Here is a 27,648-nt window from a genome sequence, read left to right as displayed (position 1 = left end):
TTGTCTAATTTATTTTTGCCTTATTTCGTGATTGTGCTATCTTCTTTTCAGCTTTAACGAGATCGGCCGTTACGACGTCGCCGCTGCCATTGACCTCGTCCTAAACACCACGGGCGCCCCCAAAGTGACATTGCTGGCATTCTCGCAAGGATTCACTTCTAGCCTCGTCCTCCTTTCCACAAGACCGGAGTACAATGACAAGGTACGCTGCTCATGACAGAGAGGGGGCTATATAGCTTAAATAGTCAGAGAGGTCAACCCGGGCATTGTTGCCTTCTGCTTTGCAACCTGCAGTGGTTGCTCAGTGGCTATGGTGGTGGGCTGCTGAGCACGAGGTCGCGCCATCGAAATCCGGCCGCGGCGGCCGCATTTCGATGGGGGCGAAACGCGAAAACACCCGTGTACTTAGATTTAGGTGCACGTGAAAGAACCCCAGGTGGTCAAAATTTCCGGAGTCCTCCACTCCGGCGTGCCTCATAATCAGAAAGTGGTTTTGGCACGTAAAAGCACATAATTTAATTTTTAGTTTTTTCTGCTTTTCACTGTACAACCCTGAAAATAAAGTACGCAGATGCAACGCACTCTACGGAATATATTGACACGCGCGCATTTTTATATTTTTCTGGTGACCGCTGCCCACCGGCTAAAAATGCCAAACGTTATCTCTCGGCGCACGCCGCGCCTGCATGTATTAGATTTTCTCGAATGTTACCGATGGTTCCATCCGTTGTCTCTTGTCACCAAACCTTGTGTGATCTGATTGTATGGGCTACGCGAATAGTGTAGTACTTTCTGGTAGGCACGCGGGCACGAGCGATTACGCTGTAACCTTGGACGGGTCATCTGTAGAAGCCGACGTGCTTGATCCACTGAGCAGATTTGGACGATCGTCGACAGAGCTCCCCGCTATCGCTGTTCTTGAGTATAACTCGTTTTTTTTTTCGGCCACTAGCTTGCCCAATAAAACGTTCCTTCGTGATTCACAGTTTTTACTACCGTGTTTTTCATCGTCACCACAATGTTACAATATGTAAGGCGAAGCTTTGTTGAAAGGTTACGGGTCAATGCTTTGCAAAGAGACACATGATACGTGCAGATTTATTTCAGTTTCAGTTTATTATTCTTTCAATATACATAGTTGGTTCTTTATAGTATATAGACGAGGGTCCCAAAATCAAACTACCGCAGCGAGACCCTCAGTTACCAAGATTGGAAGAAAACGATTAGTTAATACAGCAGTGTAAAATTATGCAATATATAAGTTAATAGAAAGTGAACGAAGTAGCGGAAAGGAATACATTCAATTTTTATACAAGGAGTCATACATGACGAAAAATTCGCACGTTACAAATCTAAACTGTTATAACCTATTTAATAAATTAAGTACACACTTTATGTACGAAGTAAGTTAATCAGGACAACTAGTTATACAAAATGAAATTTTTAAGTTCATATCTGAATGCATGCAAGGATGATGATGATTCAAGAGCATGGGGTAAGTCATTCCATAGTTGAATCGCTGAGAAGGCGAATATCATTTTGCCGTGATTCGTGTTGCATTGAGGTAATAGAAAGTTGTGATTATGTGCAAACCTACTGCTATTGGTATTAGTGAGCAACCTAGGATCTATTAATTAAAACGCGAGCTGTTTGTTAAGTAATCTACATAGAGTGATAAGTAAATGTAGTTTAAACAAGCCAGATGTAGGAACAATGAAGTTAGCCTGAAGGAGCGGAGCAGCATTAGAGTGAAAAGAAATGTTGGCAATAATGCAACAATAATGCAACAACAATGTAACATTTGCAACAATTCGCGAGCGTCTGCCGGACTTCTCACGAAATGTTCGCGTTTGTCACCCATGGTAGATCTCCGTCATTTGGCTTGGCAGGTAATGTGAATGTCATTGTATCCGTGCTCTGCACCCCTTTTTTTTTGCTGCGTAGCGAAACCTTGCCTAGTCTTCAAGACGGTTGCTCTCGGCTTACAGAATACGCTTCGTTCCCGTGACACAGGTTCAATGCGACACACTGCGGCAGTGGCGAGTGTTTATACACACAGATTTACCCAGGCAGCGAACCGACCGCGTGTAAACCTCCACAACGCGACTCAAGTGACCCGCACGACTGCAGATTGAATAGCTGCAAATATGGGGCCACGTTTGATTACACTATCTCCGGGATGGAACCGCTTTAATAATAAGCCGTGACCGCGGTTGGCCCAGTTCTAAATATATAGCGCAGCGCCCGGCACTGAACTGTGTCTTACATCCCTAACATTTCCCTAAAGTCAATGCTAGGTACCTACGGCCATGGCAAACATGATGAATCATTTTAAAGACGCGTGGTTGCAGCCATCATTTAAAATAAGCAAACGTAGGCTGCCTTGAAACTATCAAAATGAACAAGCTTGCAAAGTTCACCACCTTTATATATCAAGACCCGTTATGTCTAGAATCTCCAGAAAACTTAAACAATTCTAGCATTATTGCGATGGGATAAATTTGCAGCCATTCTATTTCCTAAATATCTGCGTCACTGGCCGCTAACAGTCGGTAGCATTTACGAGTGCGGTAACCACCACCGGCACTCTGTATTGAAGAACCGATCCAGCGCACTAATGCCTTTGTGAGTAGAGCATCCGATAATGTTTAAATACGTCTACCGCTACAAACAAGGAGCGAACTGTGCGATGCTACTGAACGAGGAAGATTTGCGACATAATACATAGCCGAGTTGTGATGTGTAGCATTGCTCCAAAGAATAAGCACATGGTGCACCATCGTACAAGTGCTCCTTAACAATCAATGGTCGCGTGAAATGGACAAGAGGGAGACATACTTGAGGTCACCTCAAGACGGCTTGTTATATTTATTACCCGTTTTTCCTTGTAGGTCGACCTCCTCATGGGCTACGGTCCAGTGGCCAACTTATCGGGAATCCAATTCCCTTTTCCCCAGATCATCGCATTCTCTGATCCAATCTTCGTAAGTAGCAGCTATGTCTGGGCGTTTGGGTAATGCACATTGGCTGACTAATCTGGTCATTTGCTTTAGCAACCGCACAGTAGGAAAATATGTCCACAAAATGCCCTGCCAATCAACCAGAAGAGCAGTTGAACAATTCATGTATCGGAAGTTGATTATTGTGTAAGCAGCGCCTAAGTAGCCAGAGAACAGAGTTCAATACTCATCTAACCTGAGGACATGCTTCGTTAGCTTTTCTACGGCATTCTGTTGTTTCGCGGCGAACGGCCAGGAGATCAGCTGAATGAATGTTCGTTGGAAAGTACCTTTCCTATTGCGATAATGTAGTACTTTTTTGTAGTAGGATTAGTAGTACGATGTTGTAGCACGTTTCTTATTGCAATAAAATAGTTTAATGTCCATCTACTGACCTTCCTTTCATGACGGGAAACAGACTTTGCCGGCTAAGTTAAGCCTACTGGACGAGAGAGCGTTCGTGGAACATACCGAGACCATTGATTAGACTAGGTGGTTCCAAAATTTCTAGCCTTGTCGAACCCCATCTGCCTTCCCACAGTGCCACGAAACCCGCCCTACTTATTTCGGCCACTACTGTGCTTATCCACGGCCTCGCGATGAATGTTGCGAATAATCCATTGGACGGCTTAAATGTGTCAAAAGTGCACCAATTATAGAATCATTTAAACGGCGTAATCAGTGTGTGGCTCAGTGCCAATTACGCCCCGAGGTTGCGTCGTAGTTGCATTTGGAGACGGCATGAAGGGGTATTATAATCCGTCGGCCTTCTTAAGCGACTTCAAGCGCTTTTTGGAGGCTATGTATGTATGTATGTATGTATGTATGTATGTATGTATGTATGTATGTATGTATGTATGTATGTATGTATGTATGTATGTATGTATGTATGTATGTATGTATGTATGTATGTATGTATGTATGTATGTATGTATGTATGTATGTATGTATGTATGTATGTATGTATGTATGTATGTATGTATGTATGTATGTATGTATGTATGTATGTATGTATGTATGTATGTATGTATGTATGTATGTATGTATGTATGTATGTATGTATGTATGTATGTATGTATGTATGTATGTATGTATGTATGTATGTATGTATGTATGTATGTATGTATGTATGTATGTATGTATGTATGTATGTATGTATGTATGTATGTATGTATGTATGTATGTATGTATGTATGTATGTATGTATGTATGTATGTATGTATGTATGTATGTATGTATGTATGTATGTATGTATGTATGTATGCATGCATGCCGCTATGTATACCGCCGTTTTCTCGCCTACCTGAGTCACTGCGCAGTCTATGCTCCAATGGGTAACCCATTGGGCGGCTGTGCTCAGTGTACTAACTTGGATGACTAAGTGTAATGGTTCGGCGTTGTTTCGAGTCGACGAAGCGCGGCTCAACCGGCGCCAAAAGGACACGGGAGTAGGAACCACCGAGCAAGACTGGTATTGCCAATCACTCGGGCCACGGCTGCAAAATGTAAGGTGTGGCATGCTGCCGGTGACTAGGCGAGCGGGTGACAAGCGGAGTTTTCATTGCGTCGGCTACTTTGGGTGAGGCCGCTGCACATCGCTGAACGATATAAAGCGATATTTTTTTTTATTTACTGATTTCTTTTAGCCATTAAATAGCAATTTCAGAGCTTTCTTCCTTTCTTTTTCATCTTTTATCGTGCGCATTAGTGTGTTTCATGCCTATTTGATGGCCTGTGGGATGGCTACACAGCAACAAAAACGACAAGCGGAAAGGCTGAAATAAGGTCATGGATGGCGGCAATGGAAAAGAAACCTGCCACTAGTAACTACTTAAGAGGAAAAAACGAAATCAGGAAAGAAAGAATTTATGATAGCTCAAAGGGAAGCTCATTACTTTTCGAAGCGAAATCCGGATGTCTTAGAACACGTACCCATAAAGCGATATGTAAGAAGAAAGAACAAGCATGTGCTTGCTGCGGTAAACCTAAGGAAACAATGGAGCATGCTTTGTTATAATGTGAAGACATCTGCCCAGCGGTCGATTTAGGAACCACTGGCCTCCCTGAAGCTCTTGGGTTCTGCGAGAACAGAATAAAAGTAAACATGTCCGCAATAGAGATTAGTAAGAGGTGATGGGAAGATTGGTGAAACAAAAGCAGGGAAACGACAAAAAAAGGAGACGTGCAAAAGCAAAGTTCGCAATAGGCGACAGAAAATTTGGTTGTGGGAGTTCATAGTGTTTTTTTTTTATTTCTTTTTTAACCTAGGTACGACATTAGGCCGTATAATAGCAAGAGCTTGGTGGCGCAATTGATGGAAACAACTTTATTTTGAATCCGGCAAATTTGACGACCACCCACCCCTCCGTTGTAAAGGGCACGCTCATAAGATCCATCCATCCATCCATAGAGTTTCTCACTATAACACCCAGAGGGAAAGCTGGCGCCACCGTCTACGGGAGTTTCTTAAGGGGCGCCGTGCCGTCATGGGAATGACGGTATGTGTCTGCAAGGCTTGTGTTGGCTAGTGTTGTAATAGGCTTCGTCTAAAACGTGGATGCGGCTACACAAATAATGCGTTCTTAAAGTAATATCCTCATAAAATGTTTCCATTCATGTATATTACATCTTTACTCACCTACAACGAATGACCAAGCGAAGAAAAGCAAGAACAGACGACAAACTATTCCAAAGCGAGCGCGAATCTTGTCGTCTGTCCTCCAACTTTAGCGGTCCGCTGATACTTTTCACGTATCATATAATTGTACATGCAATAACAAGTTTGCATAGTTAAACAAAAGATATTTTTGCGTAATAAAAAAGCTAAAGCAGCTTTTTATGTGCTCTTTTATCAGAAAATTAATCCTTGTAACAGACGGAACGGCGCTTGCCTAGCTCTCCGAGAACGATGCCAATCCGAATCCACAATATAGAGGCATTCCCATGCATACCAGTGCGCAGCAGCGCCAGATTTTCCTCTAGGTAATATATTGAGAAACTCAATGCATCCATTTATCCGTTGGCGATTATGTTAGTGGCGGATGGACGTGTCTTGCCAGCCCGTCGTGGGGGCGACGAAACCATAAGTTTTTTGTGCATGATTTCGTTCTTTTTTGTATTTGCTGATTTTTTTAGCCTTTAAATAGCAATTTGAAAGTTTTCTTTCTTTCTTGTTCTTCTTTTATCGTGCGCGTGGGTGTGTTTCATGTGTATTTGGTTTTGCGGGATAGTCAGAGCGTCCTATCGTGCCATGTGTTTCAACACGTGCGACCATGTGGGACGTTAATTCTTTAAAGCCTTTAATAATAATATATGGGGTTTTACGTGCCAAAACAACTTTCTGATTAAGATGCACGCCGTAGTGGGGGACTCCGGAAATTTTGACCACCTGGGGTTCTTTAACGTGCACCAAAATCTAAGTACACGGGTGTTTTCGCATTTTGCCCCCATCGAAATGCGGCCGCCGTGGCCGGGATTCAATCCCGCGACCTCGTGCTCAGCAGCCTAACACCATAGCCACTGAGCAACCACGGCGGGTAAATTTAAAGCCTTTAAATAGGAGTTTAGAACTTGCATGAATATAAGCTATTAGTGGTTTTAGTGTGTGTACATTGCTATTAGGAATATTGCTTGGGTAGGACCGTGAGAGCGTGGCCGCGTGTTTGAACACGTGCGAACACGTGTTATACCTTAAGTCGGTGAGGCATTTATTGCTCTTAAAACATTGGCGATAATTAGTTTGCAGCATTTTAAGTATTTAGGTTCCATGCGTATCTGCCTTTGCTGGTAGTTACGTGCTCTTTTCCGTGCAGCACCAACGACTCATTTTTGTTTTGGAACGCATACGTAGCATACCATGCCGTAATTGCTAGAGTTCAATTACCGTTTTAAAGAAACGCACAGTCATCGCATTCCACCAGTGCTAACATATAGGGCAGAAACCTGGAGATTAACTGAGAAAGCTTGAAAAGCAAAGGGCAGTGAGCTATTGAAGTAAAGGTTTTATGCGTACTGATAGGAGAGATAAAGACAGCGGTGCGGATTAGAGTGGAAATGGGATTAGCGATATTGAGACCAAAAAAAATGGAGTGGGGCATGCCATGAATGCGAAAGGCCAATAACGATTGGTCTATCGCGATTTCAGGATGGGTGCCAAGAGAAGCGAAGTGTAGTCGAGCAAGGCAGATAATTATATGGTGTGATGAAGTTGGGAAATGTGCAGGCATAAGATTGGTTCAGCTGGCGCAACACATGGGTAATGGGAGGTCGCTGAGAGAAGTCTTCGTGCAGCAATGGACATAAATGGATGACGTTGATGGTGATGAACAACGCCTCCTTTGACGCAGATGCTCCTCGATCCAATAGGCGACAGCGGATATTTCTTCCTTCCCGATGCACCCCGAGATGCGATGCAGGCAATCTGCGACAACTACAAGGGAGAGCTGTGCTCCACTTCCCTAGTTGTCACAATGGTCAGCAGTCCGGAGGAGGTGAACAAGGTAACACTCAGCGACGTCCCAAAATTGAAAGGTGCTTTAGCAACGTTGACACCAATGTGAGTGCTTAGGCCAGTGTTGTAAAATTACCGCGCCGATGCTTTCTCACTTTCACTAAAGAGTGTGTCATTGGACACAACCGGTCAAAGTTTTAATACTAAGCTACCAATTCACATCGTAAATTGCATAGCTCATCGTTGAGTACTGTCCCATGCGATATTTGTACGCTCACAATGTTCTGCTTTCTTGGGTAGTCATTTTCGTTGCTTCCACGCTACTTTGTACGAGATATTTTGGCAGTGGCCTGTATTTACTGCATATGCAAACACACTTATGAGATATCTCTAAAAGGTGCCTTTAGGGGTTAAATAGATTAAGATAATTATCATGACGATGATGACGACCATGACGATGATCATGTCGTCGCAGTCGCCGTGTGTTCTGTATAAAGTCCAAGGGCGATAACAGCATCGCCGCGCGCTGTATTCAGTATGTTGTAAGAGTTGGGGTCGGACATGTAAAGAGGTGCAGCTGGTCCATGCCGTCGTCCGGCTCATCTTGGCTAAGGACGTTGTTGAAGGGAGGAACGCGTTCTCGTCAAAAACGAGGAGTACTGGCTTTATTTGCAATATCTACATGAAAAGTGGGGAACGTTACATCTCATTAGTCTATAGTGTCACCTAAATGAAGCACACTGAGGAGACGAAAAGGTTCGCTTAAACCCCTTCTGTTCTCACTAGCTCCGTAGGCAACGAAAGTCTGCCGCCCCACCTTCGTCCAATCGGAGTGTCTAAAATCGTTGAAGGACCCGCGCTGAGGGTGAGAGTTCCCACAATTACTCTCGCACATTTGTTCACGAAACACATACAAAGGAGGGGAGCTTTATAAACATACATTGTCACGCTTGACTCATACTGGCGCGTCTTGGTTCCTGGGATGACCCAGCAGTTTGGTGGAGCATCTATCAAACGACCGTGTCGGTTACCGGAGTCCGTGAGGGAACGCCGAAGAACACCTTCTTCCAGGAGTTTCTTGCTCCTATTGACCCGTGACGCGACACTGAACCAACATACAACACTCGATCCGCCAAGAGTGTCGTGCCCCGCTGGCACCGCAAGTCTGTCCGAGGGGGAGGCACTGTAAGCGTCACGAAGTGATTCATCGCAGTGTTGCAGAAGAGGCTTGAAGGTCAGTCACTTCACCCACTGGCCGATCGTATCATTGTGCGAGTAAAGCACGTGAGGATGGCGGATGATCGCAGCTCAATCTAGCGTACGCTAGGAAGGAAAGCGGAGAGCAAACGCGCCGTCTTCCGTCGCGCGTATGGCCGTGGGGTACGGGAGGGAGTAGGACGGCGTTGGGCTTCGGCAGAAACAGCGTATTTTGCGACCGGGCGTAAGGGGAACTGACTATCGCGGCTCAATCTCACACGCGAAACGGGGGAAAGCGGGGAAGCAACGCGGGAGGAGGGCTTTTACTCTGCCAGCAGCTGCGTACTTTGCGCGGCGGTGCGCAGTCGCGCGCGCCGTATTTTCAAAGTGATGTGCAGGCGGCTCATACTTACCTTTGTGCGTGCTGTTCTCGCCGCTCAGTTTGTGTTGAAGCGATAGACAGCACGAAGATCACTTCGCTCGCTGCTGCTGCCGCGCTTGCTCACGATAGCGTTCTCACAGCGAGTGTCTGCAGTCGTCATGTGTGATGTGTTCAAGTTTGCCTGCGCACATTGACACAATGCTTGTTAATTCAGTTAGTAAGCGAATATTTTCAACTTTATACGGCCAATAAAGCTACTATTCTTACTTCGTACAACTCTTTACTGATTCGCTTTCGCAATCGATGCTTCGCTTCTCGGGAGAAACTCTATTTTTATGCACTTACATTCTTCGAATACTTGGCGCGTTTCCCACGATGTTTGCATGTTTGTTTCTCATGTCTCTAACCTCTTTCCCGCGAACTCTGGTAGTGCATCGGGCTGCTGAGTTGAGGGAACCGTGTTCGAAACCCATTGTTGGATCTGCCTCGCTCCGTGATTATTGTCTCCCTTCTTTCTATTCCCCTACTAGCTTCCCCCCCTAATATATATGTATATATATATATATGTATTCAATGAACATCTTTGGCACCAACTTGGGTCACTGTGTATGTGTCAGTAATATCTACCACTCTTCAATAAAGCTCTTTGGCTCTATCTTGGATAGCTGAGCGGCATTGAAGCTGTGTACTCGCACATGCACAACGTACGGGCTTCGCGGTGGCAACGCTAGATGGCGCAGTGTGTCCAAAGGGAAGCGTGAGAGAGGACCCTGGCTGTATACATGCCATGTACACGACGTGTTTTTGTCGCAGTACGGTGTGTCGCTACATTCCTTCAAGGTTATTATCACCAACGTCGAAATTTATTGGGTTCTGCCGAAATTTTTTTCGTCTGTTTTGTCGGCCATAATTTCGGTAGATAGCCGCCTCTGTATTTTCTTTTAAGTTGCTTTCTGTACCAACATGGCAACTTCAAGCTTTTGAACTTCTTTGTTAGCATGTATTCAATGCTAACAATGAAGAAAAAAGTCGATATGAAACCGACCATTGAACGTAGTTAGGCCTCGTTGTGTTCACACAGCGTTTCTGCGACAGTAAGTGGTCTCACTAAGTCTTCCACTACGTAGCTTCATAACTGTACTTGACGATTTTACACCTCTCGGCTTCAAGACTGATTTTCCTTTCTGCATGGCACTGCCATGCTAAACCTATGAATGTTTTGCCGTGAATGGAACTCATGAATAAAACATCATGAATGTTTAGCCGCTTCCAATAAGTTTTGTTTTGTTCGTTTCAGACGCGAATGTCAGTCATCCTGGCTCACTACCCAATCGGAACGTCCTATCAGAACCTCCGTCACTTTGCCCAGGTGAGTAAAAGACAGGAGAGTCCTGAATTTTACTAAAGCGGTCTGCGAACATTAGAAATTTCAAATGCCAATCGAACAGTCCTTGCTATTCGATTCGTATTCAACTGCACAACTCGCTTTTAGAATTGGTCAAATATTCACTTCTTTCGAATATGTATTGGATATGAAATCTGATGGAGATCCAAAAAGAGACAGAGAATGCTGGAATTGAGGGAATTCCAGATGATTCTGCTGCACAGAAGCCGCGGTTGCTGCACAGGGACACCTGTTCCTTAGCGAGCGCACAAAGGATGTACCTGTTCTCAATAATTTTCAGTCATTTGTTATGAACGTTTCACTTTTAGGCACCCCATATCTCAATTTATTGTCTCTATTTAGGCAAATGAATTATTGGCCACCCGTACCGTGACCTCCCCCCCCTTCCGATTAAAAATGTAAAACCCATCTGCACTATGTGCTGTGGTCTCGCACTTCTCTCATTTAACGAAGTCAACACTCAACGCGCATCTTGTGAAGTGCCTGTTCCTTTCCTTCGTTACACTCATTGCAACAGCACACCAGCTAACTTGAGTCAGTTATTGATCATCGGACCGTTCGCAAATAGACATCCGGCCCACGTAAATGAGTCTTGTTGCTTTATTATGAGGACTCCACAGAAACTTCATATTCTCATGTGTTTAGAAGAAACATATTTGAAAACTTTTTCGATATTCGAAGACCAGTTTTCTCGGATATTCGTATTCAATCCGAGATATAAATTTCACTGTTCTATCACGTCTACTAAGACGCATTCTAGCCTTTTCCTTGAGCAGTGTGCCTGGCGTAAATACGGGGCAATTCCTGTACAACGGAAGGAGAAAGTGAGCACACTTATCTTCGTCTTGTCACTGATTTAAGATATCAGGCAGAAAAAAACCCGCAAGAAGGAAGCGGCAGCAACGTGCAGAACCTCAAACGCAGTGCATATAATTGTGTGTTCTGATGAATTAGATCTGGCAGAGTTTTGACATTGCCGGAACGTTCATTAAATTTTCTTGCGAATGTCTTGTACGCCCAAAGTCCAGACTTTTCCTAAATAACTTTTCTGTGGAACATGCCGGATTTCACTCCCTCAATTCATCCTATCAGGATGATAAGGTTATTTCTTAGGGCACGTGTTATTACTTAGGCAATGTTTTCAAAAAAGTCATCATCATCATCATCAGCCTGGTTACGCCCACTGCAGGGCAAAGGCCGCTCCCATACTTCTCCAACAACCCCGGTCATGTGCTAATTGTGGCCATGTCGCCCCTGCAAACTTCTTAATCTCATCCGCTCACCTATCTTTCTGCCGCGCCATGCTACGTTTCCCTTCCCTTGGAATCCAGTCCGTAACCCTTAATGACCATTGAGTATCTACCCTCCTCATTGCATGTCCTGCCCATGCCCCCCCCCCCCATATCTTTTTCTTTATTTAAACTATGATTTCATTAATTCGCGTTTGTTCCCTCACCCAATCTGCTCTTTTCTTATCCATTAATGTTACATCCATCATTCTTCTTTCCATAGCTCGTTGCGTCGTCCTCAATTTAAGTAGAACCCTTTTCGTAAGCCCCGTGGGTGAGTACTGGTAAGACACAGCTATTGTACACTTTTCTCTTGAGAGATAATGGCAACCTGCTGTTCATGATCTGAGAATGCCCGCCAAACGCAACCCCAGCCCATTCTTATTCTTCTGATTATTTCAGTCTCGTGGTCCGGATCCGCCGTCACTACCTGCCCTAAGTAGATGTATTCCCTTACCATTTCCAGTGCTTCGCTACCCATTGTAAATTTCTGTTCTCTTCCGAGACTGTTATACATTACTTTAGTTTTCTGCAGATTAATTTTTAGACCCACTCTTCTGCTTTGCCTGTCCAGGTCAGTGAGCACGCATTGCAATTGGTCCCCTGAATTACTAAGCAAGGCAATATCATCAGCGAATCGCAAGTTACTAAGGTATTCTCCATTAACTTTTATTCCCAATTCTTCCAGTCCAGGTCTCTGAATACCTCCTATAAGCACGCTGTGAATAGCATTGGAGAGATCGTATCTCCCTGCCTGACGCCTTTCTTTATTGGGATTTTGTTGCTTTCTTTATGGAGCACTACGGTGGCTGTGGAACCGCTATAGATATCTTTCAGTATTTTTACATACGGCTCGCCTACACCGTCATTCCGCAATGCCTCCATGATTGCTGAGGTTTCGAGAGAATCAAACGCTTTCTCGTAATCAATGAAAGCTATATATAAGGGTTGGTTATATTCCGCACATTTCTCTATCACCTGGCTGATACTGTGAATATAGTCTATTGTTGAGTAGCCTTTACGAAATCCTGCCTGGTCCTTTGCTTGACAGAAGTCTAAGGTGTTCCTGATTCTATTTGCGATTACCTTAGTAAACAATTTGTAGGCTACTGACAGTAAGCTGATCGGTCTATAATTTTTCAAGCCTTTGGCATCCCCTTTCTTACGGATTAGGATTATGTTAGCGTTCTTCCAAGATTCCGGTACGCTCGAGGATATGAGGCATTGCGTATACAGGGTGGCTAGTTTCTCTAGAACAATCTGCCCACCATCCTTCTGCAAATCTGCTGTTACCTGATCCTCCCCAGCTGCCTTCCCCCTTTGCATAGCTCCCAAGGCTTTCTTTACTTCTTCCGGCGTTACCTGTGGGATTTCGAATTCCTCTAGACTATTCTCTCTTCCATTTTCGTCGTGGGTGCCACTGGTACTGTATAAATCTCTATAGAACTCCTCAACCACTTGAACTATCTCATCCATATTAGTAATGATATTGCCGGCTTTGTCCCTTAACGCATACAACTGATTCTTGCCAATTCCTAGTTTCTTCTTCACTGCTTTTAGGCTTCCTCCGTTCCTGAGAGCATGTTCAATTTTATCCATATTATACTTCCATATATCAGCTGTCTTACCCTTGTTGATTAACTTCGAAAGTTCTGCCAGTTCTATTCTAGCTGTAGGGTTAGATGCTTTCATACATTGGCGTTTCTTGATCAGATCTTTCGTCTCCTGCGATAGCTTACTGGTATCCTGTCTAACGGAGTTACCACCGACTTCTAATGCACACTCCTTAATGATACCCACAAGATTGTCGTTCATTGCTTCAACATTAAGTTCCTCTTCCTGAGTTAACGCCGAATACCTGTTCTGCAGCTTGATCTGGAATTCCTCTATTTTCCCTCTTACCACTAACTCATTGATCGGCTTCTTATGTACCAGTTTCTTCCGTTCCCTCCTCAGGTCTAGTCTAATTCGAGTTCTTACCATCCTATGGTCACTGCAGCGCACCTTGCTGGGCACGTCCACATCTTGTATGATGCCAGGGTTAGCACGGACTATAAAGTCTATTTCATTTCTAGTCCGCCGTTCGGGCTCCCCCTCGTCCACTTTCGGTTATCCCGCTTGCGGAAAAAGGTATTCATTATCCGCATATTATTCTGTTCCGTAAACTCTAAACTCTCCCCTGATATTCCTAGTGCCTATGCCATATTTCCCCACGGCCTTGTCTCCAGCCTGCTTCTTGCCTACCTTGGCTTTGAATTTGTTTTCACTCTGCCGATCGCCGATTCCACGTCTTCATAGAAGCTTTCGACTTCCTGGTCATCATGACTGGATGTAGGGGCGAAGACCTGTACAACCTTCATTTTGTACCTCTTATTAAGTTTCACAACAAGACCTTCCACCCTGTCGTTAATGCTATAGAATTCCTGTATGTTACCAGCTGTATTCTTATTAATCAGGAATCCGACTCTTAGTTCTCGTCTCTCCGCTAAGCCCCGGTAGCACAGGACGTGCCCGCTTTTTAGCACTGTATATGCTTCTTTTGGCCTCCTAACTTCACTGAGCCCTATTATATCCCATTTACTGCCCTCTAATTCCTCCAATAGAACTGCTAGACTCGCCTCACTAGATAACGTTCTAGCGTTAAACGTTGCCATGTTCATATTCCAATGGCTGCCTGTCCGGAGCCAGGCCGCCATTGGAATATGAACCTGGCCGAAAATTACGACCACCAATAGAATCTTCTTTGAGTCGAGGCGGTTACAAATAGTTACCTAACTGACATAAAATAATTATGACTTGCTTTATATAATGTATCTAGTATTGTGCGTATTTTTATATGCATTTTAAAGGTATGTGTGCCCGTGAATCCCGCGCTTATCTTTTCCCTGCTCTTTTCACGCCAACATTTCAATCCTCTCGTTCGATGTTCCGATGGCTGCGCCACCAATTGGTGTGGCATAGTGAAACGTGCAAGATAGACCAGTGCGGCCGCGAAAGGGCTGATATGGGTGAATAATGCTTCACAATATTTCTCTGATTTAATCTTATGGCAAAACTGCAGCGCGCACAAAGAGCGACACACACAGGCAATTTACAAACAAGAGTTGATTCATCAATTAAATGATTTCAAGAAAAAATTATACATATATACCCCGGGTAACTGCAATGAGCACGTGCAGAACGTTCACAGAAGCAACAAAACCAGAACGTCGTGTGTTATAAAAGAAAGGAATCCTTTCCTAGTGATTACAACAAATGATTACAACAAATGAGAAAGCACGCGCATATCTGCGTGCTTTCTCATATGGAAGGCCTCGGTTATACCGTGCTTTAGCTTATTGCGAACGCAATTATATGGACACGTTAGGCCCATTTCTGGCGTCGGTGTCGCTGTGAGGTTCCTTATAAAGTCCAATGGTGATAAAGTCGGCGCCGAGAGCTGTATGCTTTATGTGCGAGGGTGAGCCGGCATGCGCGGCTCACTCTTCTGTCACCCTTCTCACCCTCTTCTATCATGCGCGAGGCACGGGTGTGAGGTGAAGGATGGGGGGGGGGCGTTCTCTGGCTGCTGTAAAGCCCCTTAAACTTCGTAAAGTAGCGACACTCTCGTCCTCTGCCTTCACTCCTCCTCGTATCTCCTCTCACGCTCCCTCCTCGACCGTGGCGCCGCCTACACCGCTCGAGCGTAGCAACGGTAGCCACCCTAGCAACGGCACCAACATGCGACCCTCGCCACTCCGTAGACGCTTCTCGAGCAAAAATGGCGCTGATGCATGGCGCGAGGGCTCACGTGATGCTATTAGACCAATAGCGACGCGGCGTCGGCCTCGGCCACAGCGCGCGAGGAGGAGGCGGCATTCTTCAATGCGTGGCACTACTTTACGAAGTTTAAGAGATTTTAGGCGGCTGCTGCTTACAGCGCGGCCGTGCGGGCGCCGTATCTTGAAAGCGATCTGCGACGTAGACAATAGAGAGTTTTAGCCCAGCGGGTTTACGGCCAGCGGAGCGGAGCGGGCGAGCGGAGACACGACTGCGCATGCGCACAACGCTGAGGCGGCCAGCTGTTTTACGGAGCAGCGTTTACGCCCGCTGGAAAGCACTCCCCAGCGGAGGGTATACGCAGCGCGCGAGCGTGCGTAAGCGCGCGCGGGCGTGTATGGGAAATGCAAGATGGCAGCCGCGAACATGAACGCCGGCAGTTCTGCATCGACGACGGCGACTGCGGCGCTGACCCGTACATTAGTACTCATTATATTATTAACAAATAATGTACTGAGAACATGTAATATATCTTTATTCAACATTTCTTGCATTATAAAAGCAAGCGTAATTCAAATTCATTTCTCAGTAACTCCTATTCGGACCACTAGGTGGGGAAGCAGAGCGCCCCGCTCTCTCCGCTCGAGCGGGTGAGTGATCCGCCGGGCTAAAATTCTTTTTTCGCGAGCCGCTCCGCTGGCGCAACGGTGGAGACCGCGAGCGGAGCGAAACGTAAACCCGCTGAGCTAAAACTCTCTAATGTGCGCGCCCGCGCGGGCCTCATTTTCAAAGCGATCTGCGATGTTTGCAGAGTGCGCGTAGTGGCGGTAGCTTCGTATGCGCTGCGCTTTCGACGATTCGTTCGCATTTAAGCGAGTGATGCAAGGTAAATATACTTGGTAGCGAAGCTTCCATAGAAGCCTATACGTTCAAAACATGGTGGTTCATGGGGCTTAGCGCCATCTGTATGTGGAGGGAACACTTCCGGCGGAAGAAAAGATATAGTGACGCGGTATTCGTTAAAAACAAAAGTGACGTCATTTTGTTTTTGAAGGCGCGAAATTTGCTTTATTGGCCTGCTTTTATGGCCATATATTCAACTGCCCCGCTATTCAACTTCATGGGAGTTTCGAGCTCCCAGCGCGGAAAGCGATGCAGGAAAAGACCAGCCTTACGGTGGTCGAAATCGCAACCCTGAACAGAACATACTTTCTTTGGAGGCCGACGAAAGCTTTAGGTGCAGAGTGCTGGTTCTATCGTCGGACGCCAAGCCCGTCGGCCAGAGCAGCCGCACGAAACCAACTAAACAATTATGTGGCGGTCGTAACTCACTACTTTTGACTGAACAGGCTAAGAAGCGATGAAGCTACCCGCGTCACCAAATTCAGACAAACGTCGACAAGCAAAAAAGCACTACCTGTCAGGGGGGCGAATTTCTACAAGTGAACTTTACGAGTGCGCCTTTCTGTACATTTCGAGAGCTGCATTGCATTGCGAGTGATAGCGGCGTCAACGCCTCCTGTAACGATGGGCGCTGAAAAGAAATGTATTTATTAATGATAAGAAAATTACATAAACTTGTATTTTCTTAGCTTGTCACGAATATATAAAATTTACCAGAATTCTTTTTCGTTTAGTGAATATAACTGTGTCTCGCTTGAAATAAAAAACGTTTTTTTTTTCTTTCCCAATGTTTGTTCCCTCCAAACATAGTCGCGCTTCGATCGCTGCTCCCATAACCATCCTTGCTGATGTCAGTGACAATTTGTACTGAACCGCTTTTCGCCCGAACCTTCGCGACCTATTTCGATCGACCTTTAGTGATACACGAAGGTAAAATCGCTCGTTTCGTCTGCCGCGATTTCTCACTCGAGCGTTTTCACAGCGAGTTTCAGCGGTCATCGAGAGTGATGTGTTCATGTTTACCTGCCCGCGCATAATATCGTGCTTGTTAATTTAGTTGGTAAACGATTGTTAATAATTTATATAGTCGATAAAACTACTAACTCCACCCGCCGTGGTTGCTCAGTGGCTATGGTGTTGGGCTGCTGAGCACGAGGTCGCGGGATCGAATCCCGGCCACGGCGGCCGCATTTCGATGGGGGCGAAATGCGAAAACACCCGTGTGCTTAAATTTAGGTGCACGTTAAAGAACCCCAGGTGGTCAAAATTTCCGGAGTCCTCCACTACGGCGTGCCTCATAATCAGAAAGTGGTTTTGGCACGTAAAACCCCAAATATTGAAAACTACTAACTCCGTAAAGCTTTCTTAATGCTTCGCATTCGGGGCGAAATTGCAAATTTTTTTTATTTGTGAGCAGAAGCTGTGCATCACAAAAAAAAAAGGGCGGCAGATCCCACACTTTGTGGGAATCGATGTCATGTGAAGCAGTGTGCAGTGAGCCTACCAAGTTACCGAAACGACCATGGGGGCACCAAAACGTAGGCGGCTGTTTCATGACCTACATGACGCACATGTCACGATGTACAAGTCATGACCGATCATTTATGTTCGTGGTACACACTTGTCATAATATGCCAATTTTAGTACATACCAAGTTAACGAAACTACAATGAAAGCACCAAGATGTAGGTGGCTAGATAGCACTGGGGCAATACAAGAACGACAAGACGCTGACGCCAATGATTGCCCGACTATTGTGCGTCACTGAAACCATTTTATTAGACAAGGCCGACACCGACGCAAACGACGGGCTTTCTTGTTGACGGCGTCGCGACAAAATCAGCGTGCCGACCATCGTTAGGCCGAATCCCACACGATCGGCCATCGAACCGACAACGCGATAGCGAAAGCGTCGTCACTTGTATATGTCACGCTCAAAATGAGTCAGGCACGACCACCAAGTTGAAATGCACAAGCTTCAACCCTCTCAAGACGTGCACAGCGAAGGTTAAGTCTGGCGCTGTCGAGTTCGTGCGCCCGCTGTCAGTATGCCGGCGCACCTGAATTGAAATGTAAGGAGTTAGGAAGATGGCAACTGCTTTTATAGTTCAGTTCTGGCCTTAGCGATTTGAAATCAACTACACTTCGGATGGCGCGTACACAATAAGCGGTAAGAGGAGACACAGCGCTGTGCGAACATCTGTACGTCACCGTGCCTGTATAGGCTGTCGGTCGTATTCGCTACGTACACGCGTGGGTGTGTACGTGTGAAACTGCTTTTACAGTTCAGTTCTGGCCTTAGCGATTTGAAATCAACTACACTTCGCACGGCGCGTACACAATAAGCGGCAAGCGCCGACACAGCGCTGTACCAACATCTCTACGTCACGGTACCCGTAGGCTGCCAGTCGCATTCGCTACGTAGATGGGTGGGTCTGTGCGTGTTGTTATGATGACACATTTCTCAATTTCAGAGATGCCCTGTTTACCTCTGCGTGAAACGGGAAACAAGAGACGGTGCACAACCGCCTTGCTTAATTATAACAACTCAGCTATAGCATCCCCGTTTCCACGAGGAACAGCATGGCCTATAAAGGAGCATTTATGCGAGCACAATTTTCGCTAATAATGCTTTATAGCACGCGCATACATTAAGTATGATGGAGTTAAGGAATAGCAAGAATCAGTAATAAATTAACAGCCCGTAATATCTCAATCTTGATCACAGTTGCCGTTGTCGAAGTGGTTCGGCAGCTCATATTGACTCGTGTCAGGGCGGAACAGCACGGCGCATATGCGCAGATATGTACGTTTTGCTACGTTTTGACATTATTTCGTATCGGCGATGCACCTTTCCTCAGATATTTGACGTAAAAAAAAATTGAGGATGTAGGTATCAGTGCTAACAAGTGCATGCTTTGCTAAACTTCGAAGACTTCTTGAATACGCGAAGTGTCTAAATAATGTGTAAAAAGAGCACAAAAAGCGAGCACCAAGGGCAGAAATCAGTGACAACGAGCTCCAACGCAGCCGCATCGGCAAACGGGACAGAGCATGCCTTCATCGTCCGCATTGCTTTGCACAGAGGCGCACTGAGGCCTGCTCACCCAGTAGCCGGTGACTGCTACATGGTGTCCAGGAATTACATGCTGCCCCGAAGAAGCCATTAATAATGATTCGCTATCCAGGAAACGCACAACCAACGCGCATTCAACGTGGGCTCAGGTACAGAAATCAACCAGCGAAAGCCCCGGCAACCTTCCAAAACGTTTTCAGCGGAGTGCGGCAGAGGGCAGCACAGGAAAATGAAAAAGGCGTATTGCCGGCTTCGGTCAGTAGTTAAGTGCCAACGGCAAACGTAATGCGACACCCACGTAGCGACGAATGCTTCCGCCACTGTTTCGGCCATGATGTCTTGTAGAGGCGTCACCTCAGGCCACCTTGAGTACCGTTCGACACACGCGAGGATGTACGTGAAACCATGGCACGGCGGAAGAGGCCCTGCCAAGTCTAAGTGCAGGTGATCGAAACAGATCTCTGACGGTCGAAACGGCTGCACCGATGAACGCGTGTCCAGGGTCCCTTTCACGGCTTGACAGGCTTGGCAGCTTCATGGCCAGCTTCGACCATCTTTGTTGATCCCTCGCCAGACGAAGGGGTCTGTGATGAGCCTCTGTGTCACTCTGATGACGGGATGGCTTAGTCCGTGTAGTTAATAGAATATAGGCCGCCGAAACTTATGGGGCACGAACAAGCGAAGAGCTCCCTGCGATCTATCGCACGTGACCAATGTTGTTGTTTAGGGAGGCGGCAGCTCCGCAAGCTGGAGCGACGAGCCTTTTTAACGCAATTGGCGCAGCTTGGGGTCGTTTTGCTGGGCGGATGCTCGAGCTTGGAAGTCCACGGGGCAGCAAGCACAGCACGAATGCGCTGCAGTGCGTCAGCTGCCTAATTTTTAGTCCCAGAGATACGGCGAATGTGCGTAGAAAATTCGGCGATCAAGCAATGTAGCCGAATACTATGTTCTGAGTCCGAAAAACTGTTCTTCAAACGGAAGGTTACCGGCTTGTGGTCGGTCAGAATGTAAAAGCTACAGCCTTCAAGAAAAAAAAAACGGAAATGCTTGACAGCGCAATAGTTGGCCAACATCTCCCTCCCGAAAGTGCTGCAGCGAGCTCCTGTCTCCATGCAGTCTGTGCCGTCGTGTTGCTGCAGTACTGCACCTACTACCATGGTCGACTCGCCTACGAGTCGACCATGGTAGTAGGTGCAGTTGTGTAGGCGTAACCATGTGTAACCATGGTAGTAGGTGCATGGTGTAGGCGAGTTGGCGCGTCGGGCAACGTATCTATCAGCAACACTGCAGTCGCCAATCGTGTTCAGGCTTCCTCGAAGGAGTGTTCGTGCTCCGAGGACCAGTGGAAGGTAGGAGTTTTTTTTTTTTTTTTTTGAATCGCTACATAGCAGGTCGGTAAGCGGCTGAATACCTTGCGTACAGTATGGTATGAAGCGCCTGCGAAATTTTGTGAGACCCAGAAACTCGCGCAACTTTCCGAAGGAGGTTGGAGAGAGGGGAAGTGCTCGATTGCCCAAACCCGCGATTCCAGTCGCTTCATGCCTTGTGGTAAAATGCGATGGCCGAGAAAATCCAGGGCTTCAACTCTGAAAAGGCATTTCTGGGGCTTTAGGACCAGGCCGTGTTCATCCAGTCACTCACATAGAAGGCGAAGGTGCTGTTTGTGCTCTTCGTCTGTGCGATTTGCCACAAGAATGTCGTCAAGGTAGACGAAAATGAACGGGAGTCCGCGCGTAAGCTCGTCCATGAACCTTTGAAAAGGTTGCGCCGCATTCTTCAAACCGTAAGGCATACTGACAAACTCAAATAAGTCAAATGGAGCAGTGACTGCTGTCTTCGGAGCGTCGCCGTGTTCGAAAGGAATTTGGTGGTACGCGCTCATCAAATCGGTCTTGCTGGATATTTTGATTCTTGCGAGACGGGCGCCGAAGTCTTGTATGTGGGGAAAGGGATATTGATCCGAAGTAATGACGGCATTCAAAGCTCGGTAATCACGAAAAGGTCATAATTCGCCAGTGTCCAGCTCTGGAACCAGATGGAGAGGTGAAGACCAATTGCTGGAGGGAGGACGAATAACGCTGAGCTGAAGCATGAGTTCGAGCTCCCAGTGGGTGACTTCTAACCTCTGTCTAGCGATCTTCGTGGCCGGCCGACGATAGGTGGGCCGGTGGTGGTGATATGATGCGCCGCCTTGTGTTTCACGGGCAGCGCATTGTTTTGGAGCTTCGCGAGTTGCGGGTACTCAGCAACTGTCTTGTCGTATCTTGTCAACTATCTTGTCGAGACCGGCCGAAACGTACGGATACCAAACAAGGTGAGGTTGCACTGCAGGCCAAGTACATCGAGGCATGTGACCTTTTTCTTTAGGCGCCGATCGTGGACACTCACATCTAGGTTGAAACTGCTGAGGAAGTCCGCTCCCAATATGGCACAGCTTACGTCGGCGATCACAAATATCCATCAGTGCAAGCGCTGGAGTCCGATGCTTATCGTTATTTACCGGAGCCCATACGATGTGATGACAGTTTTGTTCACTGCGTGGAGCGTGGGCGTCGGCGAGCTGCGGCCGTAGCGGAAACGATAGAAAGCTCGGCTGCTGTCGATGAGGAGGCTCGCGTGCGGGTGATGCGGTCGACCACGAAGAATAGCGGCTTGCTCGAGGGCCGATGTCGCATGGCGCCGTTAGTGACTGGCCGGTGCATTTCCTGCCCACTAACAGGGCTGAGTGCAGCTACTTGCACGACGGTGGTACCAGCACAACTGCCACGGCGAGTCTCTAGGTGCACTGCGAGACTGTGAAGCCAAATGGTTGCGCTGAAGTTGGTCGTCAGTGTTGCCGCCAGTCGTGAGCTTCCCAGAGCACTGGTAAAGCCTATTTATGGTAAAGCCTATGGTAAAGTGCACTATTTCCTCCAGGCGAGTAGGTCTCCTGGCTCTGATACTCTCGCAGCGGCGATAGATATCTGTGCCGAAGACTAGCAGTCGCATGTGCGGTCAGCGAGTGCAGCTAGCCGATCGAGACTCATCTCGTCGGAACCCACACGTGCCACGCGTGCGGACTGTGGGAGGCGTTGCAAGAACAACTCGCGCAAGATTGGAAGCTGGCTCTCGTTAGCGGAGTGCTCACACGATAACTGATGGAACCGATGCAGCAGTTGTGACGGTCGTTGGTCACCGAGTTCATCGGCGGGGAGCTGTTGGAGCCTACTTCGTTGCTATGGCTCGAGGCGCTGCACGACCGTACGTTTCAGGTCGTCGTATGCGGTGGCCGAAGGCATACCTGCCAACAAGTCTTCTATGGCATCGGTGGTCTCGGAAGGTAGCGCGGCGACGACGTCCCGGTAGCTTACTGGGTGAACTGATGCGCCGGGGTTGAAAACAGGCCTGTACTTGCATAAACCCAACTCGTTAACTCTTGGACCAAAAGCTGGGAAGCTGAAGCTCTGCGGCGATGACAGTAGACGTAATCGTGGCGTCGTCTCTGTCAGCAGGAGCACAAACAGCGCCATCGATGGCTAGTGTACGAAAATAACGTAAACATCCTAGGTAACCTCTTGTTGGGAGTTGGGTTTATCGGAGGCAAGGATTCTCCGTTTTGACAGGTTGAGAACGCAGAGTCGACTGGCGTTATTCAAAAGTAAATGCAGGTTTGCCGAGTGGCAGTGGAGGAGCCCCACTCGGACAGCCGCTTCGCTTCCAAGCGCAGGCGGCAATGACCCCGACGGAGAGACAAGCTGGATTTCAGGAGCAAGGGGCAATGACCCCCACGAAGGGGACAACGAAGTGACGGACAGTCGCTACACTGTCAAAGTGGCAAATGTTCGCCAAAAAATGCTTCGCATTTAAAACAGCGTCACAATAACAACGTTTACCGTCGTCGGCTCAGTGTGAATGGTTATTTCTTTCCTTGCGATTGAAGATACTCCAAGGATGCACTTTAAGGCGTGTATTAACACACCGACCAGCTTGCCCTACGTAACTTTGGTCTCATGTTAAAGGCAACAACTACGCTACAGCTGTTTTGCGTTTAAGAAACTTTGAATGTTCTTCCAAGGTAAAGACACGTTTATTTTCTGTTGTGTCAGTCTTTCTTTTACAGAGATTGGCAGAGTTCTCGTAGCTTGTTAGGGGCGCTGAAATCAACACTGACACCAAACCGGCTTGCAACGTTCTTTAGTTCATGAGAAAAAGGACGGCCTTAAGGCACGACTGCGAGTGCTGTCGCTCTGTGCCTTCTCTCCTCCTTATTGAAGCGGATAAGATTGGTGAATGCTTAACCCACACAGCTTTCAATTCTTCTGATTAGCACTGTTAGTACGCACAGAAAAGGCTTGAGACAGAGACCGTACGCTCATCTGCTAGACATCAAAAGGAACGTACCAGCAAATTTTCTGAAATTTTAGACCATTTGTTTCAAAGCAGTATAGTTGCCGTTGACAGTGAACCAAATCCAGAAGTAGGAAACGGCAAGAAGATTCATCAGAACATGTCGGTCTGCCACCCTAAAAGAACAAATCACTCAAGGGAGCCATTCGAATGCGCTGAACTATCTTATTTTTATCTTTCGCACCTTTCAAATGTTCCAACGCTTTTCATTTCAGGTGCACAGATCCAAAAGATTCGCCATGTATGACTATGGAATGATACAAAATTTGGCAGAGTATGGACAGGTGACGTAACATTTCTTTTTTGTTCCGCTATTTCTTCAATGCTGCTTGTATACCGTTCAATGTGTAGACGTGAACAAACATTCATTCTCCTGTAAAGGACGACCATTCGACACGTCCATTTGCTTTGCTGCGCAAGGCAGCAATGATATAGCGAATAAAATTTGAGAGAGACGTATTCTATTTAACCTCCTTTATGTAACAGTAGTTAGTTACAGAAGAACCGAGTTACGGGAAAATAATATACAAAATAATAAAAAAGGAACGTAAGGCCGACGGCAGCCATTGCCAAGTCATGGCCGGCAGCTTACCGTCGTCCTTAGAGAGCAAAATCTGAACTCACGGCATGCTACCGGTACTAAAATATGGAGAAGAAACTTCAAGGTCAGCAAAGAAGCTACCGAATAAGTTAAGGAGCGCGAAACGATCGGCGAAACAAAAGATGTTAGGCGTAACCTTGGGAGACAGGACGACAGGGTTTTGTACCAGAAATAAAACGCCTGCTATCGACGTTCTAGTTAGAATTAAGAAAAAGAAACGAAGTACAGCAGGCCATGTAATCGCGTAGGGAGGATAATCGGTAGCCTCTTCGAATGTAAAGAAAGGGCGTCAAGAGAAAGCGCATTCGAGGACAGCTGGCATCTATGTGGCGTGATTAAGTCGGGCCCACTGGCGCGGGACGCGTGTAATTGGAGTTCGCTGGGAGAGGCCTTCGTCCTGCACTGGACATGACGTAGGCGGAGGATGATCATGATCTAACAATGCAGTTTTGTACAGATGAGCCTCACGGCACTTGCAACCACGGACAGCAGCAGTGTCACACCATTCGAAAAAGTGAGTTTGCTATATTTAAAGCGTTGGGGATGTTAGCGGATACTATTGGCAGCATCGCTTGCTGTCTGCATTATCACGCATCGCTGCTTTCACAACACAGTGCCGTTTCAAAGCGGTGCTATCAGTGTTCGGGCTTACTCACACACTCACGCATGTGCTTGCTCGTACAGGTGACCACGTGCTCGGGCCCGGTCGTCCTCTAAACACGTGTGGTACTGGCCACGACGCGTCGGCCGCAGCATCGTCAAAAAGCTTCGGTTGAAACGTTGTGTAGAGGGACGGATGCTGAAATATTTGCACTTGTTTGCCTAGTCGCATTACTCGTGTTTGGAATAGTAAAACCTGCAACACGTGTACGACGCAGTGTCAATTAACTATCAGTCTCTTTCACAGCCTAGCATGGCGTCTACGTGGTGTAAAGGTCGTCAACACTTTCTGAAGTACTTGTACAAACGCATTTACCAGAGCCAACATGTGTATTCCTCGTCTACTGCTATCACGTCTCGCCCGCTCTCAAAAACGAAGAAACTTCGATGTTTTTTCATAAAATGCAACAATAAATGAACGAGCGTAGTCCTTCGATTTTGCTCGGGTGTTTTATTCCCGTAGAACCTTACAGAATCTTCACCAAGCTTCTAGGTTGCTAGGCTCGAAGTTTAAGAGCGCAACGCAATGCTTCTGTCATTTGTACTCCACACAAAACGGCGTGAAAAATCATCAGGCTCTTCTTTCGTGCCTCAGCTGTCAAATATGCTATTTCTCTCTCAATTGCCTTCAATTTTAAATTGACTGCGAGTATGCCATTATACTGTTGACGACTTCACGTTATACCTTGCCACTTACCACAGATAGTGCCTCCTGATTATCCCGTGGAACAAATCAGAGTTCCTGTGGCGCTGTTCTCGTCAGAGGGCGACACCGTAGCCGACCCGGATGACGTCGCTGCCCTCGCTGAAGCACTCGATCCGACGCTACTCTTCCACCACATTGTGCCTCCAAAAGACTTCCGCCACATGGACTTCGTGCTGGGCCATCGATGCACGGATATCCTTCACGAACAAATGCTTGGCACCATCGACGGAAAAATTCCAACAAGATAATGGAGAGTTTTCGCTGTGCGTTTGCCGTCCGCTCCGCTCAGACCAGCATACGCTAGTAATTTAGAGAACAGCTGCTTAGCGGGAACGCCATTTCACTCGCGCGCAGCGCTGATGCCGGCAGCGTAACGATGTTCGCCTCCTTCGCTTCGCTTACGAAGGCGATTGAGCGGAGCGTGAGAGCGCGGCTACTTGGCCTCTCGGTCATTTTGCAGCCGAGCAGATAGAGCGTCGCTCGCGTCCCGCCAAGACGCACTTATCAAATGCGAAATCTACGCAGTTCCCTGCAGTGACTCAGCGTGTGAAATCTGAGCGGAGCCGAGAGCAAGCGGCACTAAAAGTCTCTGATAACGGAAACGACGTCGTCGTCTTCGCACACGGTTCACATTTTGCCGAAAACATTGTGATGCATAATGTCATGAGCTTTAAAAATGCTTAGAGGTGAAAATAAATTCCAGCAGTTTTGCAAATGTACGTCTGAGCTTTCTGTAATTTGTGGCTGCCGTAAAGTAGAAAGCTGGCGAGTTGGTTCTGTTGCATAACTTGCAATCGGTAGAAAAAAATTACAATAACAAACTTGCAGCTGCTTATTTTTCTTTCGTTTATGGTGCCGAATTCTCCGACTAGGCGTACGAGATGAAGATGCGCTATACAAGATACATTTCTTAAAAGCGAGAGTCAATTGATCGGAGTTAAAAGTGCCGGCGTAGTGATACCAGCTAATATACCCCATAGCTTACACCTTCAGATGTAACGCACAAATTTATTTGAAATCCATAATGTAATTCGCACACTCCTGATTATGACAACTGGACAAACTATACAAGAAGGACCACGAGTTATTATGAATAATGTAAAATACGCGTCCAACTCACCTGCAAGAAGTTGTGTCAGTAACTTATCATTGCAACTGGTAAGCTTTAGTGGGAGTATACATAGAACGTCAGGTAAAACAATTAGTCCTTGAGAAATAGTATAAATGGTTCCAGTCGGTGTGAGCCACTGTTGCACCTTGGGGCAGCGTTTAGGCCAGGAATCCTCCAGGCATAGGGATGAGTGCGTCCGAGAATAGGAGCAAAAGAAAAAGGTTTATTTACATATTAGTCAGAGTCTAATCAGACCTCTCTCAGTCACACTCAGGAGGCACTTTTCAGCAGTTCTTTTTCCCTAGTTCCCTACAGAAGGGAATTCGATGACCTTGTGGTGGCCAATCAGAGGGGCTATACTATTCACAGAACTCCGCCTCTTATGTCCAACCTTCGAAGCAAGGACGAGGCAATCTGCAAATATGGGTTCACGCTCCTTCCCCGAAAGTTGTCAGCAACTGTTGTGCTTGCTCACCGTGACGGACAGGGGGGACTGGCCTTCGCGGTCGTTACCGCTTCAACGGAGGGCGGTGGTTGTTGCCGCCTCGAAGTGAGCTTTTTAACGCGATAGCGTGAAGGAGCTCGTGTCGCAGAAAAGCCGGTGTCGTCGGCGTCCGCGGCGTTGGCCGTGAGCGATAAATCACGGCAGGCACTTCATAAATAAAAAGCAACTTCCAAGATGGGCTGGGTGAGAATCGAACCAGGGTCTCCGGAGTGTGAGACG

General features: G+C 46.8%; 2 protein-coding genes across 2 annotated transcripts in view; both read left to right on the top strand.

The window, feature by feature from the left end:
* The window catches only part of LOC142563394 (lipase member M-like), a 28,709-nt gene extending 28,492 nt beyond the window's left edge, over positions 1-217 (top strand). Inside the window, exon 4 of the mRNA XM_075673948.1 lies at positions 52-217. Within this exon, the coding sequence (XP_075530063.1) occupies positions 52-217 (166 nt within the window). The remainder of the gene's footprint in view (positions 1-51) is intronic.
* Positions 7-26,505, top strand: LOC142564878 (gastric triacylglycerol lipase-like). The gene is made up of 6 exons (XM_075676069.1): positions 7-202; positions 2,892-2,984; positions 7,346-7,498; positions 10,326-10,397; positions 24,062-24,130; positions 25,810-26,505. The coding sequence occupies exons 2-6, from the start codon at positions 2,904-2,906 to the stop codon at positions 26,059-26,061; spliced, it is 627 nt and encodes a 208-aa protein (XP_075532184.1). The 5' UTR covers positions 7-202; positions 2,892-2,903; the 3' UTR covers positions 26,062-26,505.
* The last annotated feature ends 1,143 nt before the right edge of the window (positions 26,506-27,648 follow it).

This window comes from Dermacentor variabilis, chromosome 11 (genome assembly GCF_050947875.1).
Source record: "Dermacentor variabilis isolate Ectoservices chromosome 11, ASM5094787v1, whole genome shotgun sequence".
Lineage (NCBI taxonomy): Eukaryota > Metazoa > Arthropoda > Arachnida > Ixodida > Ixodidae > Dermacentor > Dermacentor variabilis.
Note: the sequence above shows the minus strand (reverse complement) of the source record. Positions and strands in the feature narration are given on the sequence as shown.